The sequence below is a fragment of the Neoarius graeffei genome, chromosome 16 (genome assembly GCF_027579695.1).
Source record: "Neoarius graeffei isolate fNeoGra1 chromosome 16, fNeoGra1.pri, whole genome shotgun sequence".
NCBI lineage: Eukaryota > Metazoa > Chordata > Actinopteri > Siluriformes > Ariidae > Neoarius > Neoarius graeffei.
The window spans coordinates 53,025,382-53,037,988 of NC_083584.1; the positions used below are offsets into that span (position 1 = coordinate 53,025,382).

The 12,607-nt window shown below is 41.6% G+C and overlaps 1 protein-coding gene across 2 annotated transcripts in view; it reads left to right on the plus strand.

Annotated features, from left to right (window-relative positions):
- The window catches only part of tyk2 (tyrosine kinase 2), an 86,015-nt gene extending 74,661 nt beyond the window's left edge, over nucleotides 1-11,354 (plus strand). For both annotated transcript variants that reach the window (XM_060943171.1, XM_060943172.1), the window contains exons 22-24: nucleotides 10,029-10,146; nucleotides 10,300-10,410; nucleotides 10,496-11,354. In XM_060943171.1, the coding sequence (XP_060799154.1) occupies nucleotides 10,029-10,146; nucleotides 10,300-10,410; nucleotides 10,496-10,636 (370 nt within the window). In that variant the 3' untranslated portion in view covers nucleotides 10,637-11,354. The remainder of the gene's footprint in view (nucleotides 1-10,028; nucleotides 10,147-10,299; nucleotides 10,411-10,495) is intronic.
- Nucleotides 11,355-12,607: the final 1,253 nt, after the last annotated feature.

Sequence of the window (12,607 nt, forward strand, 5' to 3'; positions counted from 1 at the left end):
GCTGCTGATAACAGTACAAAAACCAATATTGGGCTACATCATCAGTTATGATGTTTAAAGGAGAACTGAAGGCAAGTTTTTTATAATCAAAATTCTATTTATCTCATTTTATTAAATATCGGAGCAATCGCTATTTTGTTGCTGCTATAGCAAGTTATGAGTGTTTGAAATATGCTCTGTACAACCCCGATTCCAAAAAAGTTGGGACAAAGTACAAATTGTAAATAAAAACGGAATGCAGTAATTTACAAATCTCAAAAACTGATATTGTATTCACAATAGAACATAGACAACATATCAAATGTCGAAAGTGAGACATTTTGAAATTTCATGCCAAATATTGGCTCATTTGAAATTTCATGACAGCAACACATCTCAAAGTTGGGACAGGGGCAATAAGAGGCTGGAAAAGTTAAAGGTGCAAAAAAGGAACAGCTGGAGGACCAAATTGCAACTCATTAGGTCAATTGGCAATAGGTCATTAACATGACTGGGTATAAAAAGAGCATCTTGGAGTGGCAGCGGCTCTCAGAAGTAAAGATGGGAAGAGGATCACCAATCCCCCTAATTCTGCGCCGACAAATAGTGGAGCAATATCAGAAAGGAGTTCGACAGTGTAAAATTGCAAAGAGTTTGAACATATCATCATCTACAGTGCATAATATCATCAAAAGATTCAGAGAATCTGGAAGAATCTCTGCGCGTAAGGGTCAAGGCCGGAAAACCATACTGGGTGCCCGTGATCTTCGGGCCCTTAGGCGCCACTGCATCACATACAGGCATGCTTCTGTATTGGAAATCACAAAATGGGCTCAGGAATATTTCCAGAGAACATTATCTGTGAACACAATTCACCGTGCCATCCGCCGTTGCCAGCTAAAACTCTATAGTTCAAAGAAGAAGCCGTATCTAAACATGATCCAGAAGCGCAGACGTCTTCTCTGGGCCAAGGCTCATTTAAAATGGACTGTGGCAAAGTGGAAAACTGTTCTGTGGTCAGACGAATCAAAATGTGAAGTTCTTTATGGAAATCAGGGACGCCATGTCATTCGGACTAAAGAGGAGAAGGACGACCCAAGTTGTTATCAGTGCTCAGTTCAGAAGCCTGCATCTCTGATGGTATGAGGTTGCATTAGTGCATGTGGCATGGGCAGCTTACACATCTGGAAAGACACCATCAATGCTGAAAGGTATATCCAGGTTCTAGAGCAACATATGCTCCCATCCAGACGACATCTCTTTCAGGGAAGACCTTGCATTTTCCAATATGACAGTGCCAAACCACATACTGCATCAATTACAGCATCATGGCTGCATAGAAGAAGGGTCCGGGTACTGAACTGGCCAGCCTGCAGTCCAGATCTTTCACCCATAGAAAACATTTGGCGCATCATAAAACGGAAGATACGACAAAAAAGACCTAAGACAGTTGAGCAACTAGAATCCTACATTAGACAAGAATGGGTTAACATTCCTATCCCTAAACTTGAGCAACTTGTCTCCTCAGTCCCCAGACGTTTACAGACTGTTGTAAAGAGAAAAGGGGATGTCTCACAGTGGTAAACATGGCCTTGTCCCAACTTTTTTGAGATGTGTTGTTGTCATGAAATTTAAAATCACCTAATTTTTCTCTTTAAATGATAGATTTTCTCAGTTTAAACATTTGATATGCCATCTATGTTCTATTCTGAATAAAATATGGAATTTTGAAACTCCCACATCATTGCATTCCGTTTTTATTTACAATTTGTACTTTGTCCCAACTTTTTGGGAATCGGGGTTGTAATATATCAGTCCATATGTCAAAGCGATGGCCGTAAACAAGATTCATCGAGACCTGTGCGAGACATCGTAGGACAGAAGTAAAACGTACAGCGGAAATCAAAGTGACCAACATCTGCCAACGTTGTCAAAAGACGCGCGCGCCTTCTTTCGAATGCTGACGTAATCCAGCCGGAAGTTTTGTTTGTTTCGATAGCAATCGGGAAAGTTTGAAAAAAGTAGGCAGTAATCGTCATTTAAACTCGTTTTTGTGCAATACTTCGTTTGGAAAACAGTTTTCAAAATGGCGGCACGGACACCTGGTTGATGCTTCGAAGTCTCGCACAAGTCTCGTGAAGATCACGCGGATAAGCGACGCCTACCGTGGACCAATCGAACTAAATTCAACGTGGCTAAAAACCGAATAGGCCGATAAGTATAATATTTAATTGCAATTAGTTGCCGATATGAGTCACGACATAAGGTTACTAAAACCGAAAACGTAATCGAATAACACGTTAATTAAGAAATAAAGCAAGTTTAAACATGACTTCAGCTCTCCTTTAAATATCAGATGTCCAAATATTATTCCAGGTTTACATGGTCTCAGATCTTTTTCAAGATTAATACTGCTCAGAATGATTGCACATTTTACAATTTGTCATCAGTTTCGATGTTCAAATATCGTCTGCAAGCTGAAATGTCATGTTATTAGGTTGCTTTTCTACGTCTAGTTACTGGTTCCGTGGTATTTTTCGTCAGCACAGAAGCTTTTAATCGGTCATCCTTATATTATCGCCCATACAGCCCTTTCACTTTCACTCTCTGCGTTGTTTTACACGAAAGGCACGTTCAACTACTCAGCACTATGACTCTGGCCAACAGCATTAACAGCGTACATGTACACTGATGACAGATTGTAAATGTGCGATCAGTATTAATCTTGAAAAAATCCGTGAGAAAGTGTAAACCTGTAATAATACTTGAACATCTGATATTTGAACATCGAAACTGATTATATAGTCCAATATTAGTTTCTGTACCGTTATCAGCAGCCTGGGCCTGGCCACCGGAAGTTCCCAACCGCGCAGTGGATTGTGGGATATGTGAAAGGGGCGAATGAATTGAACTTGTATCGTATTGTGCCCAAGCCTGAGCTTTCCAGTTTGCATTGCGGGTAATGTTGGAAACCAGTAGCCAAAGTGAAATAGACCAGAGAGTTGTTCAGTAGAGAGATCATGTGTAAATTAAGATTAATACCCAGGTCGTTCAGGGTTCTCCATTAAAGCTCGACTCGGCAGGATTCTTAAAGGCAGCTCGGAGTTTAAAATGATTGATATAATGATGAGCGGGAATGATAATCTAACGAGCATCTGTATTTATATGGGTGTATGTTGTTATAGGAGTAATATCAGAATACATAACCTGGGGCGGAACGATTGTACATACATCTTTCTGAAATCAATAAAGGGTCAAAAATATACATCCAGCACACCGAATATTTGGTGAAATGTCGCTTAGCAGGTTTCCCCTTGACCAGACACTTTTGTTCGCCCTCAACAAGCTTCTGTCCGAATTCTGGTTGGATATTTGTCCTCCCTTCTTGGCAGAATTGTTGGAGTTAAATTAAACTCCTGTGTTTCCTGATACGGACCTGACTTTTCAGCAAAGTCCAAAGGGTTGTGGTCAGGACTTGTTTCAAACTTAATGTTGGCCTGCTTTATCCTCCACAGCCAGCTTTAATGTGTTCGAGGTCGTTGTCTTGTTGAAACACGTCCAAGTTTCTAATGGTTTGAGGTTATGCAGAAAAATTCGAAAGTAGTCATCGTTCATTATTTCCGTCCGGGGTTGAACGCCTCACCTTTCCTCCTCCAAACGTACCTCTGGTTATTGTGGCCAAACAACTCTCCTCCTCTGACCACAAAACTTTCCTCCGGAAGGCTTTTTTCTTTGTCCGTGTGATCAGCTGCAGACTTTATTCAAGCTTGAAAGTATTGATTTTGGAGCAGGAGCTTCTTTCTTGGACGGCAGTCTCTCAGTCCATGGTGATGTAAGACTCTCTTGACTGTAATCATTGTTCCAGTGGCTTCCTGTTCATAGCAGGCCTGTGCCTTGGTGGTTCCTGAGTTGTTCCTGACCATCTGAACCAGTTTCCTCTCAGCTGAGGGGGACTTCTTGGGATTTCCTGACCTTGGCAAAGTGGCTGCACTATCCAATAACTTGTCAAATAAACACTTTTTTTTTATGTTGTGCTCAGAGAAGCTGCCAGCTGGAGTCAGTCATTACGAGCAGGCAGTTAAGAAGCATTGACAAGTTAAGACATTTTGGAGCGTTCAGCTTCACTGAATTAAAAGTAGACTGCCTTTCAGGTTTCTCAAATTTAGGCCATAAAAAGAATTTTCCCCAACACCCAATTATTTTTTTTTAGTGGACCGAAAGCTACTGAATTCAAATTGCAGACTTCCAATTTTATTACTTTTTTCCCCTAAAAGAACAGTTAATTAATTTAGAGCCACGTGGCCTTAAATTCTCCGCCATTTTTTTTCTTGCCTCACCGTGACCTCATTCAAGATACTATATCATGCATGACGTGGTGAGCTTTCCCCGTTCACACAAGGCATTGCGGGATACAAATTTGAAACAGGAGAGAAAAATGGAGGACGTGAGCGTGCGAATGAAACATGAAAGACCGACTACAGTAACGGAAAGTGAGAAGAAAAGACGTTATGTTATATACGAAGAAAAGGAAACACAGGACCAAACTAATAGATATCGGCGGTCAGCGAGCACCTCGGTGTGATCAGCTGTTCGTTTAGCGACAGAATGATGGAACTGTCAGCGCACGCTCAAAGGTAAACCTGTAGATGGCAGTAACGCAACACTGTGGATGCCAGCTGCCGTAAAACCCAAAAGAAGAAGATAAACCTGCACATGCTCATACGGACTTCCTCTGTCTGCTTGACTGTGCAAAGCGAGCGATTTCATGCACATTATTTGCTCGGGAATCCCCTCGAATTCAATAACTTCCCAGCCACAGAATGGCCTGGTTTTTTTTTTTAAAGATATTACAAAAATAAACATGCATCACAATGACCAAAGTTCAGAGGGAACTAAATTTCACCGATTTTATGAAATCGAAAGGCCGTCCAGCTTTAATAATCTAAGAGGGTGTATGTAAACTTTTGACTCTGTATGAATAAGTTTGACCCTGTGTTTATTTCAGAAAACCCAAAATAAATTAAAACTTGTGCACCAAATTCTTGCTTTTTTCCCTATTTAAAATGCATGCTATGCAATAATTGTCACAGAAAAAGAGCAGCTCAAAGAAATCACTGAAACCCCGATGTTACCATCGCATTCGTGTCCATGATGAGCGTATGTAAACTTCTGACTACAACATGTCTGTGAAGATTCTCAATCATCCAGGTCATAGTAAACTGTGGGTGGTAGAAAAGGGCAACTGGACTTGCTTGAAGATTCTTGAAAACGTTTCACCTCTCGTCCGAAAGGCTTCCTCAGTTCTGTCTGACTAATGGAGCACTTGCATGTGACGTCACAGCCAATCCAGATTGTGACAGACGCCATCTTGTCGGTCAAACGCCATATTTCCGCCTTCTACTTCTAGTTCTACTTCTACCTTTTCTTCTGGAAAACCCTACTACAATTCTACTACAACGGCTGCGGCTACAAGCTCTCCCTACCTGTGCACGTTTTTTTATGTTTTTTGTGTGTATTTTTGCGTGTTGTTCGTCTGTACCGGACTTCAATATCCACTACAACCGTATGGACTTACTGGACATTGGTTACCAGCAGAAAATGACGGTTTGTAGCGATTTCCATCGCATGCACAACATTCTGGACGAGATAGCGAGACCAGCAGGGTCTCCGTGGATTGTTATCGGGTCTGGCAGGCGAAGGAGGCGGCGCCGGGAGCGGAAGCAAAAGCGAGGCTGCAGAGCCGGCCTGTTGACTAAGCTCAGAAAACAGCCACTCAAATCTCCACTGCCAAGCCTCTACCTCTCCAATGGCAGATCCATGGTAAACAAGACGGACGATTTGGAATTACAGCTGGAATTACCTTATTCTATTCTATTCTATTCTATAATCGGCTGGTCAGTGCTATACTAGATAATACTTAAGTGACTTACCCGTCCAATGAGGATTGTTATTTTCTTGTTTACAAGATGCCACATCTTAGGGGGGCTGACAAATCCTGAATTTCTGTAAAGATAACTGTCCAGAGATTTATAAGCATGCAGTGCTTCACCACTGAACAGCGAGGGAAAGTTGATGAGGTAATTATACACGTCTGGGTATTCCGCTGGCAGTTCAACATCCACTGACACGGTCGTGAAAACTCCGTCCGGTAAGCCATAAGGGTCACTAATCTGTAGGTCGTTTATTTTAGACATATATCTAGTTATCTGTTCATTAGAAAAATGAGCCGTGTAGTCCGTCGGTTGAAATTGATCCATTCTGTACACAAGTGCAGCAGTATTCAGCGGTGTTTTTTTACCGACAAGATGGCGGCTGTGTACTTTCCGGTCACGTGACTGCAAGATCTCTATAGGGAGTATCAGATATTTATCCTCTCCTGGATCAGAATCAGAATTCTGATGACAAGTTCATCTAAGGTGTCGTTGAGGCATCATGTTGGTGTGAGTCACTGGAGGCTGGGTGTGAACGGCGAGTCATTAGGGTGATCAAAGGATTGCCCGTTAGGGTGATCAATGGAAAGCTGACTCTCTCTGTCCTCCTGTGAGTCACCGAAAACAGCTGAGTCCTCAACGACACCTTAAGCTGGGCATACAGTGTGCGATTTTTGGCCCGATTTTGACACGATTTTCACTCGTGCGATTATTTTGGAGATCGGGCCGAGTTTTGGCTCAATCGTGCGTCTCGGATCGTGTAGTATACATGGGGTAACGACAAGCAATTAACACCTCACGACCTCCTCCCGATCGATCGGATGAAAATCAAACCGGTTTGAAATCCTGAGCATCAGATCCGAGCATCGGATCGTATAGTGTGAGAACAGGAATCATAAGCTGCGTGCTGTTTACCCCTGTGATTCACTCGTACAGTGTGAGCAGCAGCTGAATACCGCGATTGAAAAAATCGCACAGTGTATGCCCAGCTTTAGATGAACTTGTCATCAGAGTTCTGATTCTGATCCAGGAGAGGATAAATATCTGATACTCCCTATTAGTCAGACAGAACTGAGGAAGCCTTTCGGACGAGAGGTGAAACGTTTTCAAGATTCTTCAAGCAAGTCCAGTTGCCCTTTTCTACCACCCACAGTTCTGACTACAACTGTACATCAGTATGAATAGCTGAAACTTAGGGGAGTCATTTCCAAGACCGTCGTAATCAGTCGGGATGCATCGAGCCAGCACTGAGTATCTCTACTGGGACTGAAATGCGAAATAAACAAGTGTTGCCAGGCAAAACCGAACCTCACCCAGCAGCACTTATTTTCTACCTATATGTTGATCATGGTAATCTTTCTCAATCATCAGCTATCAGGTTATAGTCCTATGAAAATCCACTTCCTAGAAGTCGCTACGGGTAAATACCTGTCTACCGTCAACCGTTTTCAAGTTACAGCCCTCTGAAAATCCGTGACCTCGAGTTTGACCTTTCAGGGTCACTCAAGGTCAACGATCATGGTGCCAAATGATATGGGAGTTCCTACGGTATAGGCTCATTATAGTAAACATCTGTCTTGCAACAACTGCTTTTGAGTTCTAATGGAAAATGTGTTATTTTGACCGAAAGGTTGACCTTTCCAGTGACCTTGACCCCAAAATTTAATCAGGTAATCTACGGACCATCACCCACCTACGCTGAAAATTTGAAGTCAACCGTCTAGACCAGCCTTCGTTCGGGGTGCCGTCAAAAAATTATATATTCCAGACCCTCCAGGATTTCGCGATGTTGCGATTTGCAACTTCAACGCAAATTCAACCAATCCCCGCGAATTCAGGGCGGTGTTGCAATTATATCCAATCACCGCAACTTTCCCGCAAATTTGACCAATCGTTGGCGTCGTCTTGAGGTGACGTCGACAAACTACCTTCCGCCTTACTTCCGTGTATACGTTCAAGAGAAGCAGCATGCGCGCAGTGTTGCCAGATTGGGCGGTTTTAAGTGCATTTTGGCGGGTTTTGGACATATTTTGGGCTGGAAAACGTCAGCAGTATCTGGCAACACTGCATGTGCGAGTCAGTGTTTCTGTAGGCTTAAATTCTGTGACTGAACGTGTGTTATGTTTACAGTGAAGAACTGTGTGCCCTTTACATTATTTTTTTTACTTAATACAAGAAATTAATGGATGCCAACATTTTTGCCAAAATGGTATTTTATTTTCCATTGTTTAGGCAGCTTCAGCATCATACTGTGAGATTCTGTTCAAATTGTGTTTTTTTCTTCTATGAAGCCTGAGCCATTTATTTTATTAGTTTATAATTATTGTTTAATTTAGTCTTCAGGAGAGACTGCCTGCACACAGTACTAGTATTAATAGTTGTTTTTTTCTTACATGAAAGCTGAGGCATTTATATTCTATTTTAAAGGAGTACGCCACCCCCAGGTGAAATTGAGTCAGTCCCTGCAGTCTCTAGAGTTGGATGAGTGAGCCAAAGCGTTTTGTAGCTGACCCAGCCATTGCCCTGATCTAGAAACGCCCCGGTTAGCTTAGCTTAGCGTAGTCGCTGTAATCCGGCGTGTCCAGCTAGCATGTCGTTGCAAAAGTGAATCAAATAACTCAAGATTTTTTATAATTATTTCTCATGACCTGTACATTCACATCGAGTACACATCAATGCAAATTAACACGAAGGGATTTACTAGACCAATTTATATATGGAACTATTTTCGGCCACAGCACAGGCAAAGCACCGCTGCAGGCGCAAAGACACCACGCAGCACCTGTCAGTGTCAGCCTAGTAGCCAGTGTTGCCAGATTGGGCGGTTTCTCGTCCAGTTGGGTGGTTTCAAGTGCATTTTGGTGGGTTTTGAACATATTTGGGGATGGAAAACGTCAGCAGTATCTGGCAACACTGCTAGTAGCAGAGAACTTAGTAGTCACGCTGGTGTATTGACGGAAGTTGAGGGTTTTCAGGTGCTGCGTGGTGTCTTTGCGCCTGCAGCGGTGCTTTGCCTGTGCTGTGGCCGAAAATAGTTCCAGATATAAATTGGTCTAGTAAATCCCTTCGTGTTAATTTGCATTGATGTGTACTCGATGTGAATGTACAGGTCATGAGAAATCATTATAAAAAAGTCTTGAGTTATTTGATTCACTTTTGCAACGACAATGCTAGCTGGACACGCCAGATTACAGCGACAAAGCTAAAGCTAACCGGGGCGTTTCTAGATCAGGACAATGGCTGGGTCGACTACAAAACGCTTTGGCTCACTCATCCAACTCTAGAGACTGCAGGGACTGACTCAATTTCACCTGGGGGTGGCGTACTCCTTTAAGGTAACTTCATGTTGTACTGTGAGGTTCTCTGCACTTTCACTTTTGAACCAACAGGTGCATTTGGATAAGTAAAGCCTAGTTTTCTGCATTTTTTTTAGTCCTGGTAATCTTTTATATTGGTAAAGTTGTTTATAGGACCATTTCTCAGTGTCTTTGTTTTTTTTAATCAATAGTTTTTCGGTAATAACTTAATATTTAACATATCACTCAATTTTAATCACAAAAAAAGAGAAAATCGCAACAATTTCTCGCAACTTTCACTTCCTCCCGCAATGTAATCGCAACAAAAACCTAAAAAACACCGCAACTTTCATCGCAATTTTTTTGAAAACCCCCTGCAACATCAGACATTTTAGCCCGCAACAATCACAAAAAAGGCCCGCGGAATCCTGGGGGGACTGGTATTCTAACATTGAAATAAATAAAATGGATTAAAATTCCAAAAAACGATAGCTACACCAATGCAGATCACCGCCGCCTCATGCATCATCAAAATTTGTCTCACGGCCCTCTTTCCCATGTCACAACATCACTGCCGGGGTCAGCGTATGGTCAGCGCGACTGCGTATATTTTATATAGGGGTGCCTTGAGAATTTGCATACTTCTGAAGAGTGCCGTGACTGAAAAAAAGTTGAGAAACGCTGGTCTAGACGCTAGATTGTTAACAAACAAACAGCAGAATGAATCAACTATGGAGACATTTTGTGGGTTACAGAAAACTGTGATTTAATCACAATGTTGACTGACCTGGTCATGACGGTTGTGCTTGTGCTTACTTCCCAGGTATGCTATCGAGTGTCTGAAAGAGAGCAAGTTTTCCTTTTCCTCTGATGTCTGGTCTTTTGGTGTCACACTGTATGAGATTCTGACCCGCTGTGACCATCGTCAAAGTCCACCTGCGGTCAGAAACCTCAGTCTCATCATGTTTTCAATAATAATGATGATTATCCAATATATTTTTATATCTGTGGAGAGCATTTGTCGTATATTATTCTTTGTACACTATCTGTTGACTAGTGTAATAATCGTACACACTCGTATGTACTTGCTATAGAAATATGTCGAGATGATGGGAATGGTACAAGGTCAGATGACCGTGATGAAATTGATTAACCTCTTGGAGAGACACAGGCGGCTGCCGTGCCCTCGAGACTGTCCACATGAGGTAGAGTGAAACGTTCCACACACTTGGTCAACTCTCCATTTCGTTTCAAACACTCTGTTAATTTGATGTCTTGCCCTCGATTTAGGTGTACATGTTGATGGAGCAGTGCTGGGACTTCACACCAGCAGAGCGGCCAACGTTCAAGACCCTGGCTGAGTCTTTGGAGGAAATTCGCCGTAGGTATGAGGAACCTGCTGTACGGCTTGCTCAGATTAACCACTGCTGACCACGTTTGTTTTATATATATTGATGTGATCGCATTGGTTACAGAATAAATATATATTAATAAGTATAAATACAAATATAAACCCCGATACAGGGCTCGGGTTGCTTCATTGTTATCATAACAAATCAATCCACTCTGCTCCTCAAGCGCTGTTTGTTGGTATCTTTGTGTTAAAGACTTAACTAAAGTACGTCCAGTGATGAGACTGTATTTCTTGATGTGACTAAGTGTATTGTAAATAATGTTTTGCTGATATTTTAAAGTTTATTTCATTATTTCACTCTTCTGCCTTAAACACATACAGTATATACAGAATGTATTTTTTTTTATTAATTTGTTGTCCCTTTCTTTTTTGATTAGAAATTAAATGTCTGGCAAATGTAAACCAAAGCCAAAATTGTGTTTTGAAAGGGCTTAATAATGGAGTCTGTTTTGCCAATATGCACCTTATTAGTTACTCACAGTTTAGTGAAATTTTAAACTTATCCCTGCGTATTTATTTCTCTCTTTTATATCACGAGTAATTCTACCCTTAATGCTCAAAGGACTCTGGAATTATACAGAATACAGAATGCTTAGAGATTGATTGATTGATTGATTGATTGATTGATTGTTATGAATGAGAAAGTAATTTTGGATGTCTGGATGGATACAGGGCTCAGGTGTACACACCAACAATGGCTTTTAATAAAAATGTGTTTCAAAAGATTGAAAACTTTTAAGTTGTTTAAGGTCATGTGTCTTCTAAAACCATATACATCATATTTGAACTATTTTTAAATATGATTTCAGGGTACTATTTTAGTGTGACTTGAAATCAGTGATGGTACTTATTGAATAATAATTGATATTAGTATAAATACACAGGTGAGTCCAGGAAATCGCGTGCACTGATTGGTCGAGAAATTCAGACTATTTCTCGATGATCACCTCAAGCGACTTGGCAAAATAGCGACCATTCACTTTGTCGCTGTAAGTGAGGAAGAATTCCAAATTATGAAAGAAAATGCCGTTCCTAAAAGCACTAAAGATGCTACAAAGTTTGGTTTAAAACTATTCAAAGGTAAGGTGGAATTGTGATTTATTTTATCTGTTTCGAAACAAAGTATTTTATGTGACTTGGCGTAGATAAGTGACACAAGTCTGCACCACACCTTTATTACATTTGCATACCGCTTTTGAAGATTGACATACATTTTTAATATGAATTTAAAAAAAATTAAAAATCAGAGCGGCACGGTGGTGTAGTGGTTAGCGCTGTCGCCTCACAACAAGAAGGTCCGGGTTCGAGCCCCGTGGCGAGGGCCTTTCTGTGTGGAGTTTGCATGTTCTCCCCGTGGGTTTCCTCCGGGTGCTCCGGTTTCCCCCACAGTCCAAAGACATGCAGGTTGACCGTAGGTGTGAATGTGAGTGTGAATGGTTGTCTGTGTCTATGTGTCAGCCCTGTGATGACCTGGCGACTTGTCCAGGGTGTACCCCGCCTTTCGCCCGTAGTCAGCTGGGATAGGCTCCAGCTTGCCTGCGACCCTGTAGAAGGATAAAGCGGCTACAGATAATGGATGGACGGATGGATATTCTACACTGATGAACTTTAGATGCCCATTGTGTTGATGTATAGTGTACTGTCACTGTATGAAAGAGAGACCTTTGTGAAAAGGGTCTAAAGGAGCAAAATGTAAGGGGTTTTTTTCCTCTTGAAATATAACTAAGATTAACAAATATTCATTTCAATAAATCTATAAATACATCACTTTAGTACTGCTAGTAAGTTTTATTAGTAGCAGTATTAATAAGATTTACTGATCAGATCAACTCCACTTCCGTTGGTCGCGAGCTCAGCGGAAGTTCACCACAGAAACCTCACAGCGCTGCTTGTTGTCGATTTAAAATGGCCACGTGACACGATTAGCTCCGCCTCGGACGCTGTAGTGTTACGCATTCTCCTGTCAGCCAATCAGCGGCCGAGTTTGT